The sequence below is a fragment of the Syngnathus floridae genome, chromosome 6, assembly GCF_059516105.1.
Source record: "Syngnathus floridae isolate MCC-2025c chromosome 6, RoL_Sflo_1.0, whole genome shotgun sequence".
NCBI lineage: Eukaryota > Metazoa > Chordata > Actinopteri > Syngnathiformes > Syngnathidae > Syngnathus > Syngnathus floridae.
The window spans coordinates 4,930,269-4,952,819 of record NC_142418.1 but is presented as its reverse complement, the minus strand read 5'-3'; the positions used below and the strand labels follow the sequence as shown (position 1 = coordinate 4,952,819).

General features: G+C 46.4%; 3 protein-coding genes across 3 annotated transcripts; all 3 read left to right on the top strand.

Annotated features, from left to right (window-relative positions):
- The first annotated feature begins 703 nt into the window (after positions 1-703).
- LOC148395995 (creatine kinase U-type, mitochondrial-like) lies at positions 704-8,798 on the top strand. The gene is made up of 10 exons (XM_088379538.1): positions 704-875; positions 1,118-1,370; positions 5,221-5,419; positions 5,748-5,843; positions 6,104-6,325; positions 6,419-6,504; positions 7,252-7,375; positions 7,494-7,628; positions 7,699-7,824; positions 8,151-8,798. Exons 2-10 carry the CDS (start codon positions 1,225-1,227, stop codon positions 8,262-8,264), a joined length of 1,248 nt encoding a protein of 415 aa, XP_088235664.1. The 5' UTR covers positions 704-875; positions 1,118-1,224; the 3' UTR covers positions 8,265-8,798.
- A 1,438-nt stretch (positions 8,799-10,236) lies between these two features.
- On the top strand, positions 10,237-14,416 carry pdia3 (protein disulfide isomerase family A, member 3). The gene is made up of 13 exons (XM_088379537.1): positions 10,237-10,501; positions 11,554-11,632; positions 11,716-11,833; positions 11,952-12,059; positions 12,210-12,339; positions 12,472-12,588; positions 12,699-12,824; positions 12,886-13,068; positions 13,136-13,244; positions 13,329-13,457; positions 13,538-13,617; positions 13,701-13,758; positions 13,870-14,416. Exons 1-13 carry the CDS (start codon positions 10,368-10,370, stop codon positions 13,978-13,980), a joined length of 1,482 nt encoding a protein of 493 aa, XP_088235663.1. The 5' UTR covers positions 10,237-10,367; the 3' UTR covers positions 13,981-14,416.
- A 438-nt stretch (positions 14,417-14,854) lies between these two features.
- Positions 14,855-17,558, top strand: ppib (peptidylprolyl isomerase B (cyclophilin B)). The gene is made up of 5 exons (XM_088379539.1): positions 14,855-15,083; positions 16,439-16,552; positions 16,625-16,718; positions 16,806-16,990; positions 17,224-17,558. Exons 1-5 carry the CDS (start codon positions 14,949-14,951, stop codon positions 17,344-17,346), a joined length of 651 nt encoding a protein of 216 aa, XP_088235665.1. The 5' UTR covers positions 14,855-14,948; the 3' UTR covers positions 17,347-17,558.
- Positions 17,559-22,551: the final 4,993 nt, after the last annotated feature.

The window sequence follows — 22,551 nt, the reverse complement described above, 5'->3', positions numbered from 1 at the left end:
TCTTTTGGTAGAGTTCCTCTGCTTGAACATATATCAAATGTTTACTGTTCTCCAGACATTCTGTGTTCAGGTCTGGCAGGTGGAGCAGAATATATCATTCGATTTCAGCGAAGTTACGCAACGGCGCATTTTCAAATCCTCCCACTTATGACGGACTTTGGTCTGGGTGCGCGTTCATTCAAATGGCGTCTCTTGCCAATGCTTTCATTGTACTTAATGCTTGCAACTTAATCGTGCCCGCCCACCCGCCCGCGTAATCATGTTCACTCCCGTGCAGAAATACAAAGTTGCACGTTGATCCCGAATGAGTCCCGATGGCTTGATAAGGACCTCAGGTCCCTAATGGAGTGGGAAGGAATGGCCCGCTCAGTGTGAATAGCACCCTCGTGACTGGAGCAAGTGCAAATCCACACTTCGCTCGGGTAATAAAATGCAACTATGTGAATTGTAATCGCCGCTGGGTATTTTTTTCTTTAAAAATGACCTGCCTCCTTACCCTTGCAATTGAATTGCAATTGTGACATTGGACCAAGTTATGCTTTAAAACGAGTCACGGATACAATACATCTTTATTTATATTGCGCTGCACGTCGTCTTTTGTCATAAAGCGTTCAGAAAACGTCTTAAGCAGTTATCGACGAAAGAAGAGATTCAAAGTCAATTCAAAAGATGTCGCAACACTGCAAATCTGACATGCATTTTAAAATAATTATTAATAGAGTACGGTAACTGAATATTCAGCGTATCTTTTGAATTTAGTCGCTGTCTTTTCTGCAGCATATGCAACTGATGCCCTTCATTATTCACCCCACGTACTTCAAGTATCAAGTTGGCGGTGATCCGAATATAGTAGCCACATTTCACAATAAAACCAGGTTAACTCATTTTCGTACAGGCAACGCGAATCGATTGATTTTAATCTGTTGTTGATTGATTGAGACAGAAATGCAACTACAAACATTGGAGTCATTTTGTAACCCGCATAATTCGAGAAAAGGCTGTCTTTTGAGCTGGTCTATCTTATTTTGAAAGCAAATATCCGGTGTTGCTCTTGTCCCTTCACTTTCAGCTTGATGGTGTCTATTTTATCCTCTGCTGGATTTTTGTTCCTTCACAGGCTCCATCAGCACCAACGCTCACATCCACTTGACCTTCTCGCCCTCCTCCCACGTCTCCGTATTCACAACTCACCTCTTATTTAGCCCTATTCCGTATTTTGGAAAGATGGCCAGCAGCTTCTACAGGGTCCTGTCCTCCAAGCGCACCGTCGGAATCCTCACGGTGGTCGGCGGCTCTCTGACGGCCGGATTTCTACTGCACCGGCAGCACGTCAATGCAGGAGCATCCGGGCGGAGGCTCTACCCCGCCAGGTAACTGCAGTGAACGGCCAATCCCGCGATTAATTCTATCAATTTTATAATTTAGTGTGTCTCTATGGCCCCGTTCTACTTTTCCTTCTAATTTGAAGCCTACTCTTGGGGGCAGGATAATTATCATTTTTGACGTTTTTAGGAAGTAACATTTAATTATTTTAAGACTTAATGTGAAAATGAAATGTATATTTGAATAATTAAAAACAGTTCATTCACTAGTTAAAACACTAGTTGCTTCAATAAAGGCTATTCTTCCCGTCATAATCAGCCGCGGGCTAACATTAGCATCCTGACATGAAAGACATTTATTCTGTGTATTTTATCTCTTAAAATGTGTTTCTTGTTGAAGGAATTTTAGCATCAAATTTTCGCACTTTAAAAAAAAATTAATCTGAATATTTGACACAAAAAATAGACAAATGTTTAATTCGTTGTTAAACAAATTGTTTAATTATTAACTCAAAAATTAAGTACGACTGAACTGTACTTAGGCTCTTGGCCAAGTCTAGCGAGCCACTATTTCCCTTCATTCCCACTGGCCTCCTGAAATATATTGATAAACGCCTGCTTGTGTGTGTTCGTGTCCCGAGGCACGTCTGCATGCATTACAAAGCTGCACACATAAGAGATTAGGCAAACATTATCTCTGAGCCAGATATAAAACCAAGCCCCGTAATTAAAACTCACATAGACGCTACCTGAAGACTAAACACGTAAGGAAATCGGGCCTCGGGCAAATATTGGACCCAATAGGCAAGGGCATAAAATATGCCTTCAATCAGCCTTTGAATGGATCGAGTTGACTTTGTGGTAGTGTAATCTTGCGTAGATAAGCCTTGGCAAGGTTGCCAGCCGCTGGGTGGACTCCATTGAAGGAAAGAACAATTTTGGTGCACAATTTCTGCTCAAATGAAAAAAATGAATATAACAGGAAACATGAAGAGGACACACTTGATTTTTTTTCAGTAGTAAATAATGTGAAGGGTCAGATCTGGTTCCTCGCCTTGACTTAGTGGAATATTAAAGAGCGGTATCAGCTCTCCTTACCGCCTCACGGTCGACACGCTGGCAGAGTTGTAAGCCACTTAAGCAGCTTTAATATTTATAGTCAATTATTATCCACATGCCTGATAACATACCATCATCAACATTTGAAATGGTTTGCATTTATTTGAGGTGAGGCGTTTTTTAAGCGGGCGAAGGTGACAGGATCGCGGCCCTTAGTGAACTGTACCAGGCTGTCAGTGAACAACAGACGGCGCACCCTGACGGTTTCACCATCTTCGCTGGGGACTTTAATCATGCTAACCTGAAGTCTGTTTTTCCGAGGCTTCACCAGCATGTTAATTTTCCAACACATGGTGACAGCTTCCTGGACCTGGTCTACTCTACACATAAAGGAGCTTTCAAGGCCGCCCCCCTCCCCCATCTTGGACTTTCTGACTGTTATGCTTTTGCCTGCATACAGACAAAGGGTGAAGGCATCCAGGCCGGTTCGCAAGCGGGTACGGGTGTGGCCTGAGGGTGCCTCTGATGCGCTTCGAGACTACTTTGGCACTACTGACTGGGACATGTTTAAGCGGGCGGCCACTTGCAACGATCGGGCAGACATAGAGGAGTATACTGACTCTGATTCCTCTTACATCACAAAGTGCATTGATGATGTAACTCACTCGAAGTCCATCGTCACTCGGGCTAACTGGAAGCTATGGCTGACGGGGGCTGTCCTCAGGCTGCTGAGGGCCAGGGACAAAGCCTTCAGAGCGGGGGATGAGGCTGGCTTGAGGGCAGCGAGGGCCGACCTGTCCCGGGGCATCAAGGAAGCGACAAGGGCGTTCTCTTGCAAGATTACCGCCCACTTCAAGGACAGCAGTGACGCACGGAGCCTTTGGCAGGGCATTCAGACCATCACGGACTACAAGCCCGCGCCGCAGAGCTGTGAGGGCGACGTCCGTCTGCTCAACGATCTTAACCGCTTCTTTGCTCGCTTCGACGCTCAGAACGGCACTTACCCGCTGAAGACCACTCCCCCTCCACACGAGCAGCCCCTGTGCCTCTCTGCCGACAGCGTGAGGAGGGCGCTTGCCGCTATCAACACCCGTAAGGCGGCGGGCCCTGACAACATCCCAGGTCGAGCACTAAAGGACTGCGCTGGGGAGCTGACGGGTGTCCTCACGGACATCTTTAACATTTCCCTGCAGCAGGCCATTGTCCCTTCGTGTTTCAAGGCTGCCACCATCGTACCTGTGCCGAAGAAGCCTGCTCCGTCCTGCTTCAGTGACTACCGCCCCGTGGCACTGACGCCCATCATCATGAAGTCCTTCGAGCGGCTTGTCATGGAGCACATCAGATCCATTCTCCTCCCCACCATAGACCCCTTCCAGTTTACGTACCGAGCCAAACGGTCCTCTGAGCATGCCATCTGCTCTGCCCTCCACTCTGCCCTCTCCCACCTGGAGAGTCGGAACTCGTATGTGAGATTGCTGTTTGTGGACTTCAGTTCTGCCTTCAACACCGTTGTGCCACAAAGACTCATCTGCAAACTCGACAAGCTGGGCTTCAGTACCTACCTCTGCAACTGGCTACTGGACTTCCTCTGTCAGAGGCCTCAGGTGGTACGTGTTGGCGACAAAATCTCCGCCAGCATCACGCTGAGCACGAGGGCCTCCCAAGGCTGTGTGCTCAGTCCGCTGCTCTTCACCCTGCTGACACATGACTGCACTGCGTCCTACAGCGACAACCGCATAGTGAAGTTTGCTGACGACACAACTCTGGTGGGTCTCATCACCAAGGGCGACGAGACTCAGTACAGGTTGGAGGTTGACCTTCTGACCGCGTGGTGCAGGGACAACAACCTCCTGCTGAACGTCAACAAGACCAAGGAAATTGTTGTTGACTTCCGGAAGGGTCACACCCAACACCTGCCGCTGACCATCGACGGTGCTGTGGTGGAGAGGGTGAGCAGCACCAGATTCTTGGGAGTGCACATCAATGAGAACCTCTCCTGGTCCGCCATCACCGCGTCACTGGCGAAGAAAGCTCAGCGCCGCCTGTACTTCCTGCGGAAACTCAGGCGAACAAGTGCTCCTCCGGTCGTCATGACTACATTCTACCGTGGCACCATTGAGAGCGTCCTCTCCAGTTGTATCGCTGTCTAGGGTGGTAGCTGCACTGAATACAACATGAAGGCCCTGCAGCGCATAGTGAACACGGCTGGTAAGATTATTGGTGCTTCACTCCCCTCCCTGAAGGGCATTTACACCTCCCATCTCGCCCGCAAGGCGACCACGATTGTGAGTGAAGTGAGTCACCCCGCTCACTCTTTGTTTGATCTTCTGCCCTATGGGAAGAGGTACAGGAGCCTGCGCTCCCGCACCGCCAGACTCACCAACAGCTTCATTCTCCAGGCTGTTAGGATCCTGAACTCTCTTCCCCCTCCTGTACTTATTTATTGTGTTATTTGTTTATTTATTATTTATTCATCACTCTTATTTATTCATTGTTTGTGCCTTCTTGTTTTATTTTCTTGTGTTGTTTACTTGTATGTACATTGTGAACTATGTCTTGTCACCGTGGGATAGTGGGAACGTAATTTCGGTCTCTTTGTGTGTCTTGGCATGTGAAGAAATTGACAATAAAGCAGACTTTGACTTTGATACCTGGTGAGGTATCGCGATTGGAAGAAATAGAGTAACGGAAAGTAATCATGAATGTCTTATATTTCCTGGATCCCCCCCCAAAATAGCAAAGCTGTTTACTGGAGCTCAAGCTTTTATTTTATTCTAGTGGATCCTACGCTCAGACAAATTGTATATCAATGTGCGTCCGCTGTCTTTTATTTGGGCAGTGCGGAGTACCCCGATCTGCGCAAACACAACAACTGCATGGCCAGTCACCTGACGCCCGCCATCTACGCCAAGCTGTGCGATAAGGCCACGCCCAGCGGCTACACGCTGGACCAGGCCATCCAGACGGGCGTGGACAACCCCGGGCACCCCTTCATCAAGACGGTCGGCATGGTGGCCGGAGACGAGGAGTCCTACGAGGTGGCCTTTATGACCGACCGCTGCCTGACGTTTGCTGAATGTGACTAAAAATTTGTTTGCAGTGTAAATTTTAAAATCGATAGATTAATTGCCTCAAAAATGGCCCTAGTTGCAATTTGGCATCTGGTTAAATAAGCTAAATAAGATGTTTGTTTTGCAGTGTGCATTACTGCCATCTACAGGATGGGAGTGGAACTTCATTCAATTGCAATTACAGCACATTGGAACATGGTCCGACGTTAAAGCCTACAAAATGATGATAGCAGGCAAAAACACTGCACAGCTTGATGAAATTGGTGATTCAATTGTGCCTGTTTGTTGTTTGCAGGTGTTTGCAGACCTGCTGGACCCCATCATAAAAGAGCGGCACAACGGCTACGATCCTAAAACCATGAAGCACCCCACCGATCTGGACTCCAGTAAGGTAGTGCTTCACGGAGACTTTGTGTTTGTTTTTAGCTATTTTTGTTATATAGTAAAATGCCACAAGATGGCGCCAAAGCCTTGACCAACAGGAAATTCGCAAATGTTGTCAGGGAAGTAGGTTGGAATGACATCGACGGCTTTGCATGTCGGGCAGGAGCTAAGTTTAGCACAGGTTGTTAGTGGAAGTGACACAGAGCCATTCAATTGTCTGTCAAAGGTGAGTTTGAAATAATATTCAAGTGTTTTGGCGGCTTTCAGCTCCAGTCGGGCCAATTTGACGAGCGCTACGTGCTGTCGTCCCGGGTGAGGACGGGCCGCAGCATCCGCGGGCTGGGCCTGCCGCCTGCCTGCACGCGGGCTGAGCGCAGGGAAGTAGAGCGCGTGGTGGTGGACGCCCTTGCCGGCCTCAAGGGCGATCTGGCCGGCCGCTACTACAGCCTGACCCAGATGACGGACAAGGAGCAGCAGCAACTCATTGACGTGAGCCAGAACCAAATTCAGATCCACAGACAATGACTAATGTGTTTTGCCTCTTGTGTGCTTAACGGCACGTGTCCCCTTTGTTTGCCTCAGGACCACTTCCTGTTTGACAAGCCGGTGTCCCCGCTGCTAACTTGTGCCGGAATGGCTCGTGACTGGCCTGACGCCCGCGGCATTTGGTAGGTTCAAAGGCATTTTCTTCAGGCATGATCTCAAACTTAGAGAAAAAAAAACTTGGCTCTTCAAGGACCAGCATAATTCATCAATGCAGTACCCAATTTTTTGGGATTCAAAGTTTAAGCTATGCACTTTTCTTGTTGCTGAGCTGTGCTGGACGAGTCCAAAGCAGCTCTTTAGAGTTTTGCCGCAGAGTCATGAATAGGCCCGTGCATGGCGTTGTCACCAGGCCAGAATCAATCGGCAAAACCCGTGGCGTATCACCTTGCCCTAAATAATTCACCTGCTCTCCTTTCCCTTTTGTTTCCATTGTCTCCTTACGAACGAACCAGCCTTTTTTGTTTTCATACTTAACTCAGAAGATACAAGCAGAAGCACAAAAAAACATGAACACATTTAAAGTTAAGTTAAAGTCCCAATGATCATCACACACACACATCTGGGTGTGGTGAAATTTGTCCTCTGCATTTAACCCACCCCTGTGTGGTTTTGATCTATCCCCTGGGGGAGAGGGGAGCAGTGAGCAGCAGCGGTGCCGCGCTCAGGAATCATTTGGTGATCTAACCCCCCAATTCCATCCCTTAATGCTGAGTGCCAAGCAGGGAGGCAGTGGGTCCCATTTTTATAGTCTTTGATATGACGCGGCCGGGGTTTGGACCCACAACCTCCCAGTCTCAGGGCGGACACTCTACCACTAGGCCACTGAGCTGGTTTGTGGAGAAAATAGCGATTTTTTTTTTGCTGTGCAGGCACAACAACGACAAAACCTTCCTGATTTGGATCAATGAGGAGGATCACACCAGGGTCATCTCCATGGAGAAGGGAGGCAACATGAAACGAGTCTTTGACAGGTTCTGCAAAGGCCTCAAGGAGGTTCGACTCACTCTGCCTTTGCTGTCGTGTGTGTGCGTGTGTGTGTGGGCAACATTTTTAGACCAGAGGACAGAAATAGAGGAGATGGTGAGATTTAGCACAAAGGTTTCTCCTGCAGGTGGAGCGTCTGATCCAGGAAAGAGGCTGGGAGTTCATGTGGAACGAGAGGCTGGGCTACGTCCTCACCTGCCCCTCCAACTTGGGCACCGGACTACGGGCAGGGGTCCATGTTAAACTGCCCCTGCTGAGCAAGGCAAGTGAGAGAAGACCTCCCGTGGTGAGGGGGCGGGGCTTGTCTCATTTTTGTGCCGGGACCCTTCCAGGACCCTCGCTTCAATAAGATTCTGGACAACCTGCGTCTGCAGAAGAGAGGGACAGGCGGCGTGGACACCGCCGCCGTGGGGGGAACCTTTGACATCTCCAACCTGGACCGTTTGGGACAGTCTGAGGTAGAACTCACCTTGTCGGAATTTCCGAGAAATCGAATCAAAGTTTTAAGTTGAATCATCAAAATCATCTTTCCCCATTTCAAAGAATGCAAATGTCGTTTCAGCCTCTGAAATAATACAACAAATTTTCCAATGTTTTTTTTTTGTTTTTTTTTTAGATAAGAAAAATGACACTATAATTTGTACTTTATGAACCATGCAAACGCCGCTGCCCAAAAAAATGGTCATTTTTCAATTTTCAGCTCAATATGCCAATTTCCAGGGATCCTTTCGAGATGATTTGAACTGGTCCCGTACTTCACAGATGCTCATGTTCTCGCTCACAGGTCCATTTGGTGCAGACGGTGGTGGACGGCGTCAACTACCTGGTGGAATGTGAGAAGAGACTGGAGAAAGGCCAGGACATCAAGGTGCCAGCGCCCATCAAGCAGTTCAAGTAGAGTATTGAACCCACTAAGCACACTTGCACCCCCCCCCCCCCCCCCCTCAATTCACACCTGACCTCCTTGACACAACCCCAGCCTGTGGCCATCGATATCGACAGAGATATCAATGTCAATATTTCATTTTGTGCTCCTTCATAGCTAATACAGAATAAGCCCCTCCTCTTCTTATATAATCCAAATATTTAAATGTCCTGACACTCCGGAGCAGCACAAACACTGAGCTAGGCTTCAGTGGGATTCATTTGAATGTAATCATTGGAAGTAAGAAAGTCCACAAGCCAAGATGGTCACCCTCCCACTGAATCCGACCCGGTTTGGCTCTGCCCCCCCCCACCCCCCTTTGAGCATGCCACCTCCTCCTCCATGGTGCTCATGCGACTCATCACATCACTTGAAGTGGATTGGAATGTGACTCTCAAAATGTCCAAGTCGGTTTCTGTATTAAGCTGTGGAAGCAATATCATAGCAACTCATCACTGAAGGTCACACGTGTGTCTTTTATTAAACAAATCATCTATTTAGCAGGAAGGATGATGTCTCCTGACTTTGTTTTTTTTCACTTTGGGAAGCCAACAAATGAAGTACAGTTTGAAGACAATTGGATAACATCTCTTTGGAAAACTACTTCCTATTCTGAATCGTTTAGCCTCGGCGGAGGTCTTCACGGAGTTCTCTTGTCTTCTCAATCAACTATTGTTTCCACTTGTGAGGCGCACAACATATTATTGTCTGGACGTGGACAACAACGCGTACAGTGTTTTTGTGGAGACATAAAGCATTGGAAGTTCTTAACGGCAACCATGACATCAGCATCTTTCCCCTCCTCCTTGATCCACATTATGATAAGAGGAGCCAGCAGGTTGCCATGGCAACCACTTCACTGGGGGCTCCGATGGGGTAGGAAAGAAACGAGCACTGTATGGTGACAAAGGAGGGGGGGAAAATGGAATTACAGAACGTGCTGAAGCCAACAGTGTGTGGATTTTAAAAGTATTTCAGTCAAATTTGTCTTGTTTTGGCATCCGGCAAAAATATTTAAAATATGCAGTTGCATTTGAGCCTTCTGCTGGAGTTCCATGTTTACAGTAAATTAGAAGGTTGCAACTGGATTGCGCACTTCCTGTAAATAAGCTGGTGCAGTGAACTTTGCAATTGAGAGTGCACTCTGCTGGCAAGTTGATGTAATTTCAGGTTAGTCACAACGGGAAATCGAGAATCGCTTTCACTGCAGCTCCTGCAGTTATAGTTTATCTCGGGACAACTACAATGATTATACATGATTATATATTTTGAGGATCGATTATGTGACAATACTTTGGAAGGGGAACAGAAAAGAGAAAGCCTTCAAGAGGCGCAGTGATCATTCACATACATTTAAGGCCATTCATGTTAATTAAGGGTTACAAAGGTTGAATTTCAACTGTTTTACTCCTACTCATGTTGGGCTTCGACGATGCTGAGCTAGAAGGGGCAAATACTTCAGCTTGTTCAGGACATATGATTGCATGCAACGTCGTAATATTGCGACAAGGGAACTGGGAATAGCATTTCTCAGCTAGTAAAAAAAACAAATGAAAATCAGATGTTCTGAGTTCATAACACACGTTCTGATGTTTTCAGAAAGTAAACCTCATGCAAATGGGTTGAAAAATGAGAAGTTAAATTTCATTGTCAATGCATTGACTTTGACGAGAAGATTGTCCCTCCCAACATGGCCGCTATGTTGGCACATCGTAAGCGGGTTGCTAAAACGCGTTATCCGTGGTTAAAGGTCTTCCAGTGAACGCTCGTCATAATGACTTAGGCGTGCGATGATATCGCGCTCCGATTGGTCGCCTCTCGACGAAGAGCCGGTGTGCTGCCCTCCGATTGGTTGATAGTGGTGAGTGACACAACCACCCGACCAATGGCGGGCTGCCACAGTGTGATAAGGAGCGGCGACGAGGCCTGTTTCAGCATGTTCCCCGCCTCCCCCGTCTTTTTCTTTCGATCCGCAGCCCGGAGCGAACCATCAACCAATAACCTCGTCTTCTTCCCCCTTGCACGGTGTTATTTGCAATCCAGTTCGGAAGACTTGTTGAGCCGGCACCGAGTGCGATGCTGAGGCTTATCTTCCTGGCCGCCCTTGCTGGGCTCTCCCGAGCCAGCGACGTGCTCGAATTCACCGACGACGACTTTGACAGCGGCATTCAGAATCTGGATCTCATCCTCGTGGAATTCTATGCGCCTTGGTGAGAATTGTAAAGACCGACCCCCACATTCACTAGAAAGAGTGAACCGTTAGTAAATTTAATTTTCCGTTAAACGTCTAAATTGACCCAGTGTGCAGGTTGCCTGCAAGGTTTCTAACAATGCCTGTTTTAATGCACATATTAGAAGTAACTTCACACTTGTGTTGCAGGGAGTTGTTTATTTTTTTATGATTAAGAAAAAAAGCTCGTGATGAAGTGTTGGCATGCTAGCAGGCTAACAAGAGACGAAAGTCACACTGCAATAAGGATTTACGTATGTAATAGTTCACAGAAGTGAAGCCGTATTTTTTTATGACGTTCACGTGATTGTCTAAGGGCAGTTTCCACGTTTTTGTGCTTTAAGCACCGTTTAGCATGCACTAGGAAGTTGGAGGCGTGACTGCTCGCTGTTGTAATGCTCCGATTGGACGGTGAAGTTTGGGTGGCTGCCTCTTATTGGCTCATACAAATTGTAACGTGTTTCTCAGAACCGAAACGTAAAAGGTTTTTAAAAGCGAAACAATGTTTTTGTTGTTTTTTCAAAGAAACCTCACACAAGAACTTAAAACCACATAGAAAAAAAATCGTCGGTGTGCTGTATTCACAAGTCTTTTGAGTATTGAGAACAAAGTACACGAGGAAAAAAAAAAAGGCTAAATAATGCATAAATTGACCAACTTATTAATTTTAAGGTTGTAAAAACAATTCAGTGTTTGACCATAAAAATCAATGTTAAAAATAGAATGGTCAAGTATTACTGTTTAAGACCAGCATTTTAAAAAAAAGTACTAAAAGTACGTCAAAAGAAAAACGGCAGCCAGAGCTCATCTGAAAGGACTATGAACTGAACCATAGGGTCAGACAAATGTAAAAATGACAATTTCTTGGTGTCTTGTCTGGCCTTGAGTAAGGCACCTCACCCAGTACCTTGAAATCTTATCTTGCGTTCCTGCGTGTATGTGATCTGGCTTTATAAACATTTCCAGGCAAGCAAACACTTATTTACCAAGCAGAGAGCAGGTTAGTTCTAATGTCTCCTCTGTCCTTTCAAGGTGTGGTCATTGCAAACGTCTCGCCCCTGAGTACGAGGCAGCGGCCACACGTCTCAAAGGCATCGTCCCTCTGGCCAAGGTACCTGACAGGACAATTGCTTATATAACTTTTAATCAAACTCTTGTGGTCTGTTTTAACACTTGATATTTTTTTCTGCCCAGGTTGACTGCACAGCGCACAGTAGTACTTGCAGCAAATTCGGAGTCAACGGCTACCCAACCCTGAAGATCTTCAGGAACGGAGAAGTCTCGGGGCCCTATGATGGCCCCAGATCTGCAGGTGCGATTTTACAGCAACTACCAAGGAGAACTGCATTGCTCACCAACAGACTGGACTGTGAAGCTCTGAGCATTTTTTTGTATTCTTAGATTTTTTTTTTCTTTCCTCTATCTCCTAGATGGGATTGTGAGTTTCCTGAAGAAGCAGGCCGGTCCCGCCTCTGTGGAGCTCACCACTGAGGCGGATTTTGAGAAGTTCATTGCAGACAAAGACGCCAGCGTTGTTGGTGAGTCCACCCCTTAAACACCGGCAAACTCTTGGCGAGCACAATTTTGCTCTCAACAGGAAAAAAACCAAACCATGACATGTTAACCAACAGTGAAAGTTGGAAGTCCTCTCATTCTCTGGGTTTGCCGTTCTTCCTGCTCCCCTCCAGGCTTCTTTGCCGACAACAGTAGCCCAGCATACACGGAATTCCAGAATGCCGCCAAGGACCTGAGGGAGAACTACCGCTTCGCCCACACCAGCGTGGAGGCACTCCTCAAGACCCAAGGCGTGGATGGAGAGTACGCGCCCACCTGCCTCCTTCACCCCACTTGCCGCTCATCACACCAATGTTCAACTATCACCACGCTTTCTTTCTTTCTTTCTTTCTTTCTGTCTTTTTTTCTTTCTGTCTTTCTTCCTTTATTTTCCAGAGGAGTCATCCTGTTCCGCCCGCCCCGACTCAGCAATAAATTTGAAGACGGCTCGGTCAAATTCAGCGGAGAGAAATGCACCAAAAACACAATCAAAACATTTATCAAGGACAGCGTGTATGTACTTTGTCAAAAATGACTTTTTTTTTTTTTTCTTTTCTCAACCACAAATGTTGGACTTCACCCTAAAACTGCTAAGCGCTCACAACGTGATGTCCTTCATTCAGCTTTGGCATCTGCCCGCACATGACTGACGACAACAAAGATCAGCTGAGGGGGAAAGACCTGCTGGTGGCCTACTATGATGTGGATTATGACAAAAATCCAAAAGGCTCCAACTACTGGAGGAACAGGTACAGTAATTCCGTTTTCCAAGGTTGACCGTCACGGTGAGCCTCCTTGGTGTGTCCGCAGGGTGATGAAGGTGGCCAAGAGCTTTTTGGACCAGGGCAAGGAGCTCCGTTTCGCCGTGGCCAGCAAACAGTCGTTCAGCCACGACTTGTCGGAGTTCGGCCTGGACGGCGCCCAAGGAGAGGTCCCCGTGGTGGCCATGCGCACTGTTGGCGGAGACAAATACGTCATGACCGAGGAGTTCACGTAAGTCAAGTTGGACCTGGCATACGTCGATGAGTTGTGCTTATTTCCCGTCGGGTGTCCAAAACAGTCGCGACGGAAAAGCTCTGGAGAGCTTCTTGCGGGACTACTTTGATGGCAAACTGAAGCGCTACCTCAAGTCCGAGCCCATCCCAGAGAACAACGACGGACCCGTCAAGGTGAGCCTGTTACGAAATCTGACCACCACCCCCCCCGGCGATATGAGCGCCGCTTTCACATGCTCACCAATCGCGCGTTTTTAGATTTTGGTGGCCGAGAACTTTGACGCCATCGCGAACGACGACAGCAAAGACGCGCTTATCGAGTTCTACGCTCCGTGGTGCGGTCACTGCAAGAGCCTGGAGCCCAAATACACAGAGCTGGCAGAGAAGGTTGTCACACACAACAACTCGACTTAAACCCGGTTACAGTTGACACGCGATTCTAAAGCGCCGCCTGGTGTCTCATTCAGCTCGCCAACGATCCCAACCTGGTCATCGCCAAGATGGACGCTACAGCCAATGACGTGCCGTCGCCTTATGAAGTCAGCGGGTGAGTCCAGGGCAAAATTCCAGAACGTAAATAAAAAGCGCAAAACGACTTTGTCACATGACCTAAAACTTTTGTGATCTTAGATTCCCAACAATCTACTTTGCGCCAGCTGGTAGTAAGATGCAACCAAAGAAATACGAGGTGTGTATTGCAGACGACACCAAATCGCATCAGGATGGAAATGTTCAAGTCGCTCACTGAAAAGAAATGTGGCAATCGGGCGAGTGCTCATGATGTGTCGTGGCGTTGCAGGGAGGCCGTGAGGTGAGCGACTTTATCGCCTTCCTGAAGAGGGAAGCGTCCAACCCCGTGATCGTGCAGGAGGATCCCAAAAAGAAGAGGATCAACGAAGGCGACCTATAAGCATAAAAGAAAAAAAATCCCAAAGTGGGAACACGACATCCTTGCTGCAAGTTAGATATTTTTTTTATTTTTTTTTTCATTGTTTAGGGGAATCGACAGGAGACGCGTAAATTATATTCCACTGTCTTAGTGAACTACAAAATGCTCTGAAGCCAAGTTGGCGGGGTCCCCTCCCCATACTGTGGAAGAAGTGGGGCTGTTTCTTTGGAATAAAGAGGGGACCACTTTTTCAAATTTAGGATTTTTTTGTTTTGTTTTAAGTCTACTCTGCACCTCGAGCTGGTGATGCACTTGAGCTGCGCAGCATCCGACACTCTTGTTTATGTTTTATTTGTTGTCACATGGGGGGGCGTTAATTGTGAATGCCTTCTTTTTGGTTGTCTGTTTTTGTACATTTGGAAGGATTGTGAAATAAAAAGGCCCACAAAATCGAGAACTTTGTCAAAGCGCCACTACCGAAGCACGTTTCTCCGTAAGATTGCTACAGAATCAATGCCAAGTGAATATTTACAATTAAGCTATTTAATGCATAAATTAACAGCTTTTTTTTTTTTTTTTTTTTTTAGATTAGGTTAGTGCCACCAAGGTTTCTCTTTATTTTAGACATGTACCAAAAATTTGAAATCTCAACTGTGTTTTGTAAATGTTAAGAGAAATTTAGAAATTTTTTTAAATATATTAAACATAAATATTCAGTTTGAAGTAATAAAATAGAAATAGAAAATATAACTGCTTTGGACGCGTGAAATCCCTTAAAATGCAGCTCACGCGTCTGTATCCAATTGGCTGAAGAATTAACGAATCAGCGCGTCGCTACTTCATCACGCGCAGCTGCACTTTAGAAAAGTGAGTGGCCTCCCCGACGCAGTCCCCACCCCGGATATCGTACCCCTTTCCCCGGCCTACGCTCTCAGAATATAAAGCTGTCAGTGTTGCGCTACACTTTCTGGCCTGTCTGTTTTTCGTTGATGCTTAGACTCTTCGAGAGAAGGATGAAGTTCATTTTAGCTGCCACGATCATCGTGGGCTCGGTGTTTTTTCTCGCCTTTCCCAGTGGCTCGTCGGCGGACGAGAAGAAGAAGGGCCCAAAAGTAACCGCTAAAGTGAGTTCGCTCCATCGCGACAAAGAATGAAAGGAGTGGTGGAATGCTGCATCGGAGCTAATGCTAATGGAGCTAATGCTAACGACTTGCGAAGCCACGTCATTCCCAAACCAACTCGCTCGCCTCCGGCGAACATCAATCTGATGTTTGCCATTCTCGGGTTCCATTTGAAAATTTTAGAACACGCGCCTGATTGCTAAACCGCGTGTATTATTGAACCTATCGTCGAATTCCTTTACAGTACATTGATTGTTGTAACGGAGGTTATTTTTTCCATTGTGTCAATTTTAGGATTTTTGGCTAGCCAGTGCTAGCGATGTAGCAGACGCACACATGCACACACATACGCTCACACACACACGCCTTTGTTTTAGTCTGAAAGGTCATTTCCTTTCCACCTGGAAGCTTGAAAACATTTCAAACCCATCTCCTATCCCATGATCAGAATAGAAAATAATTCCAACCAATTCTTTGAGGGGACACTTGGCCATAGGTGTGATGCTGCGAGTTTATTAGAATATAAAACTTAACAAAATGCAGAACTTTTACGTTAAAAAAAGTTGGCATTTTTACAATTTATTTATTGTCAGCCGTTAAAGCCATTTGACTGATCTTTAACACCTCACCAAAATTTTGTGACAATTTAAGCACTGGTCCATCCATCCATCCAGCCAGCCATCTTCTTCCGCTTATCTGGAGGACATTGCACCATACAAAAGTGATTTTTTTTCCCCCAAGTTACATCTGTTCTTTAGTCATCAGTTAGTTGATTTCACCAGTGATTTCTGATAAAAAATGAGCTAAAAGAAACATGTCTGGCAAAACAATTAATATTTTTGCTTTTTGTCGCCTTTAATAAGCACAAAAGCAAGTACTGGAAGGCACGCACGTCTACAAAATTCAGTCCATTGCCCTGGCAGGAAAATGTCGGTGCGCTGTTTTAATGTGGACCACAGATTATTTTGTGTCACCAAAAAAAGCAAGGCTGCTTTATGTGAGTGCAACACGCCCCCCAAACAGGCTAGACTGGACTGGCACGTTTTTACGCCCAGGACCCAAGTCTGTGTGTTCTGTTGAAGCGAGGTCACCATTTAATTTTATCTCCCAAAGTCCGCGAGGTTGTCACACATTTTAAATGCTACGGAAGGACCAATGAAATTTAGTCGTGATTATGAACCTTCGAGGTATTGTCTCAAACACACACCCGGCTGGCGTCTTGGCAGGCGTATGTGTAGTCCCTTTGCTCTTCGGGACCGCCACTGTAACTTTGAGCCCGGAATGTTGTAGGACAATGTAGTGCTAGCCTTAAAGAATCTTTTGTGTGATTGCTTATATAATAATATTTTGAATTTCAGGTGTACTTTGATATGCAAATTGGAGAGGAGGATGCCGGAAGGATCGTCATCGGGGTGTTCGGCAAGACAGTCCCCAAGACGGTTGACAACTTTGTGGCCTTGGCAACAGGAGAGGTAAAAAGCTGCTGTACCATTAAATCATCAGAGGGGAGACTGATTTGTTTTATTTTATCAACCATTTTGCAGAAAGGCTTCGGCTACAAGGGCAGCAAATTCCATCGCGTCATCTCGAGTTTCATGATCCAGGGAGGAGACTTCACCAAGGGAGACGGAACGGGAGGTAAGACGCCAGCTGGCCGGCCTCGCCATAACGTTGGCTGCCGTGGTGCACGCTAGTCATCCACGCGTGTTGTCTTCTTGTGCCAAGGCAAAAGTATTTACGGCGATCGCTTCGCTGACGAGAACTTCAAGCTGAAGCATCACGGCCCCGGCTGGCTCAGCATGGCAAACGCGGGCAAGGACACCAACGGTTCGCAGTTCTTCATCACCACCGTCAAGACCACCTGGCTCGACGGCAAACACGTCGTCTTCGGAAAAGTGCTGGAGGGAATGGTGATCTTTCCTTCTTACTCCGTTCTTTTTTTTTTTTTTTTAAAGTCGTTTCCCGCCATCAACGGCTAAAGACGTCAAATATCCATTGTAATTGGGCTGCCAGTGAACCCATGATGGCAGAATGTCACATGACTTTGTAAAAGTCTTCCTCAGATATCTTTGAGACTCAATGAATGAAACAATGATCTGAGCAATTTGATGTGAAACGTTTATTCATTGTTGTTGTCATTTAGGACGTTGTGAAAAAGATCGAGAACACAAAGACGGACAGTCACGACAAGCCCCTGAAAGACGTGGTCATCAAAGATTGCGGCGTCATCAAAGTGGACGAGCCCTACGCCATCGGCAAGGAGTAAGAGAAACCGTCAGGGGATTTGATCGCGTGGTGGAGGAGACGGACGCTTGTTGGGCCCTCGAAGGACCGCCATCGCCGCTGCCAGAGGCCCGGCCACACCATCAAGCATTCCAAGGTGCACTGGTCAATCTTTTTTTTTTCCCCCCTTTGAATTTTTTTGGGGGGAAAAGAAGGAAATCCTTCAAATAAAGCTTCAAGGTTTTGTTAATTAAATTTTTGCGAATTTTCTTGTGTAATTTTCTCGATGACCACCTGGGGGGAGTCATTGTCCCGAATAGCTTTGCAATGTCCGGTTTCCGATGCAGCCACCAGGAGGCAGTATTTAGGCATAATTATTGCAACCTGCTAGTTTGCAGCTTGCAGAATGCTGTAAATTCTGAGCAATTCTGCCCGGCAACAGCATCTGTTACACACACACACACACACACACACACATGCCCCCCGCATTAGCATTCTAAGCTCTCCTGTCTTCATATAAACATTTTTATTGTGACAGTTTGGGCAACTTATTAGTCCCAATCAAAGCATCCACTAGTGCAGGGGTCACCAACCTTTCTTAAACCGAGAGCTACTTCCTGGGTACTGATTAAGGCAAAGGGCTACCAGTTTGACACAGACGTCTGAAATAGCCAATTTGCTCAATTTGGCTTTCACTGTGTTATTATTGTCATTTCCAGTTCACATGTAAGTGTGATTTTAACAAGAATAGCAAAACTACAGTCAAACCTTGGTTTTTGACCACAATTCGTTCCAGAAGGCGGTTCGAGAAGCGAATCGGTCGAATTCCGAATCTATTTTTCCCATTACAAATAATGGAAAAATTTTTAATCCGTTTCAAGAAAAAAAAAAACCCGCCTTTTTTAAGCATTTTTTCATTTGCGCATATTTGTCCGATCGCGCAACTGCAGCGCACCGCCGAACGCGTGACCGTAACGTGTCGCCCACCGCGCAACTGCACCGCGCTGGTCGCATTATTGTGGCGGTCGCTGAAATTTAGAAAATATTTTTAAAGTCCTGATGTAGTTTTCAAAATTTAAGTCGACCTAAGTGCGCAGGGAGCTTAATTTTGTCCGATCGCGCAACTGCAGCGCACCGCCGACCGCGCAACAGTAGCGCGTCGCCGACCGCACAACTGCACCGCGCTGGTCGCATTATTGCGACAGAGCCGTCGCTAGAATTTAAAAAATATTTTTAAAGTCCTGATGTACTTTTTAAAATTTAAGTGGACCTCAGTGCGCAGGGAGCTTAATTTGGTCCAATCGCGCAACCGCAGGGCGCCGGGCGCTCACTGTCGCATTGCTTCAAGAGCGTCTTTGTGTTTTAGGATGGCTTTACTGCTCCCACTTGCTTTCTTTGGAGGCATGATCAGGGGGTAATGCAATCCTCAAATTAACGAAAATACAATAACAACGGAGTCAGTCGGCATCCGGGCCGCGCAGTCGGGTTTTCTCGGGTCCTCCCGGCTCATCTCGCAAGGTTCGACCTCCGAATTTTGTTCGACAACCGAAGCAAAAAATCTCGAATTTTGTGTTAGAATTCCAATTTGTTCGAGAACCAAGACGTTCGAAAACCGAGGTTTGACTGTAAAATAAATAGATGCAGCTCACTGACAAGTGCCGCTATTTGAGCTAATTTTAGAACAGTCCTGCGGGCGACTCGTGCGGCCCTCACGGGCGACCTGGTGCCCGCGTGCAACGTGTTGGTGACCCCTGCACTAGTGGAAACAAATCTGTCAAGTGTTTGCCTCAGCTTCCTGTCTTTGTCTCATTTTACGTCACACATGTCAGGTCTGACCCGTCTGCCTATATAACAGTCGCATGCATGTATTCTTTATCCTCTGTGACAAATCTTGCTGCAGCTTAATAAATAGAATAGAATAGATCTTTGTCATTGGCACACATGTGACCATCTCATTTGTTCTCATGAAACTCAGAAAAAATTTTGTAAATCACAACTAAAGTCACTGCCATTGGCCTAAATTCTTCTGATGGCTTTTGCAGCCGTTGTGCCAGGAAGTGCGCTACGGTGTTTTGGCCAAATCCGGTCAGGCATCCATTGACTCACCGGGACGGGGAAAAAATATGGAAAGAATTCCCGGGAATCTCTTAAAGCCTCGCTTGTTTAGACTGCGGTGATTGGGAGGATTGTGCACTGAAACAGTGTTGTTCACCTAGCGGCCTGCTCTGCGCGGGCCGGACATATCTGACATAGCTTTGAGTGCGAGCCTTTGTCACGTAGATTAAAGGGAACATTGCAGAGAATCACGGCAAACAAGCACCGCCGACGCATCCCAGCACGACGCACCACTCGCCGACTTAATCTGTCATTTACGCTTGGCCATGCAAATTTTTTTGGAACATTCTGTCCTTACAAATGACATGGTTGTTCACCTGTGCTGTCGTCGCTCAAGCAGCTTTATGCACTTGTCGAAAGGCGTTTCTGGAGTTGCAAAAGAAGGTCACGTCCACAAAGATAAGCTAAGACAATCAGTTGCAGGAAAACGACCTGACAAGAAAATAGAAATGTACAATACTCAGGGCGGAGCAGCGTGGGAAAGGTCAGCGTGGGAACCGGGCCTTGTTGTTTTGTCAATGACTTTGGGAAAGCGCGCTTTTACTCCAAAGGCCTCGATGGCGGCCGCGCCGCTTTGTCATTGTTCTCACGCATCCTCTCAGCCTCCTTCGCTGGGCACTCGCTCACTTTTTTCCCTGGAAGGAGCCTCGGGGCGGTTCCCACAATCTGCCGGCCTTCCTTAGCATTAGCGACAGCTAATTTCGGTTTGCTCCTGCTGAGCCGGGCCATTGTCTTGCGTGGGAACCGGAGAAGCTTTTCTCACACGCTTGTGCGGACTTCGAGGTCACAAATTTCCACGATAAGGCGGGAAATGTCGTCCGCTTCCGCTCTCAAATGCACTTTTATGCCAAACGACCCAGTTTTTTTTGGCTGAAGGCTTCATGCCAAGTCCTTGTGTGTTGTACAGAGACCATGTTGTGGTATTAAAAATTATTTCAAACCCTTTGTCACCATTGTGACCTTTGACCTTGCCCAGCTTCCACACTGTATTCAGTGGCCACACACCAGCAGTAATGGCTTGTGCTTGAATAATTGAAGAACATGACTTGCCTTTTTTATTCCTTCCTATTCTCATCAATAAATCACCCACTGTCGTCCCTCAGTGGATTCCTTAGAAGCACAGAACATGGAGGACGCTGCGTTTCGTCTCACCATTGGGCAGACTTACATCATCCCCCCCGCCACACATGTCCTTCACGTGTTTGTGCCAGGAGAACATTTCTCCTTATTCAAGTCATCTGCCAGATGGAGTTTGTTACTGCAAGACAGCCACAAAATTTTTTAATCCTTATAATCTTTTTTTAACATTAATCTGTGCTGCACATTTGTGTCATTGTGAAAAAACACCAGTCAAGCATGCTGATGAGCGATTGAATATTTCCTGCTAACAAAACAAACTACATGTTGGGATTTGAAAACAACCACATAGCTTTGCCTCAGATCAAATCCACTTAGCTTAATGCTAACAAATTATGCAAAATGACACGAATGGGCTAACGAATGTCGCTGGTGTAAGTCACTTCAAATATTTGTGGATATCTTCTTTGTTTGTACCTGTATGTTGCACTGCCCCCCGGTGGCCGAATTATGCATACCAGAACGATCACTTAATCATCAAACGGTTTAATTCTTTACGTTCTACTTATGTTAAGTTCAGAGTGCGAGTACTTGTGTCATCTTTGACTTTTGTGGACGGTTGAGCGAGCCCCTGTTTGAATTGGAACTCTTACATAAGGCAAAAGTGCTAAAGGGCGAGACCGTTTTGGAAAGAGCAGCTCCGTTGCCACTCCCGCAGACAAAATGTGCAAGATGCTAACAGATTAGCTGCTCATCTCCCTCCGGCAGGTGACTTCGTATCTCGTCTTTCTTGTCATCGTTTGAGAGCGACACCGCTGACCCGCTACTTGGAAACAAAAGAACCGATAGCGAGAACATCACGGGAGGGTGGCGTGACCTCACGGAGAAGTGCTATTTATTTTCTGGGACACTTGTGTGATCAACAATCTGTTTTGTTTCAGAATGCAAAGCTCCAATGTCCATGTGCATATTGTGTACCGCGTATACAATTGAGTAAACAAAATTCACGTTACGTCCTGTGCCTTTGTGTCTTTGGGCCTTTGTCATTCACACTTGGAGCTAGTGTGTCTCGCTTACAAAATAGATGTAGAATAGGAAAATTCTTCTTGAATATTTGTATTGTATTCTGACCCCTTTAGGTTAACAATTGAAGCATTTGATGGCGGCCCTGCAGCTGATCCATCACCGACAATATTGCAGCAACTCCAAATTGACTGTTGACAGTTCTCCAGTGGGCCTCTCTGTTTATTTTGATCCCTCGTGCTTTGAGCTTGTGACGAGAAAACAATCATCCAGTGTCATGTTGATGACCAAAATCCAGCACAAATGAGGTTACTGGGCCAACATTTCCTGACATTATTAGAGACCTTGGCCTCGCTCGGTGTTGCCAATCAATATGCTATATAAACCAGTAATAAAATAGAAACTAAACTACTAAATGGGGGAGGGGCTCTATAATATTGCTGAGTAACTGTGAAATGTGCTTCCCCCCCCTCGCTCCGCCACGCTTGCTATCACCAGCCGTCTTTGTCAGGCAAGCAGCTAACGTGCCAGGATCAAGTAGCCCGGCCCGCTATCTTATTACTGATTGGGTAATCTGCTTGGCACAAGCACTCTTTTCCATTCCACTTTACATAACGCCGCTGCTATGTTCACTTGTTTTGGCCCTTGGACAATTTCAAAGATGACGTCTCGAGCTGAAAAGGGATTCTGTTCTCGTTTGGAGGATGTGTATCATCCCATGATGGCATAACTTTTCAAAATAGAAAACCAGATGATGATCCAACTCTGCTTTAATTTAAAGCTGCAGATGTTGCTAAATAAAACTAGTTGAGGGTTTGTAGACGCAACACCTTTATCAGATGGTAAACTAATCCCGAAGAGCAAAGATTTAGGGTGGAAAAAAGCTGCGGAGATGTAGGTCAGTCCCTCGGGCAAAGTGAACTCACAGCAAGAAGAAAAATACTCTATAGCAGGGGTCACCAACCTTTCTTAAACCGAGAGCTACTTCCTGGGTACTGATTAAGGCAAAGGGCTACCAGTTTGACACAGACGT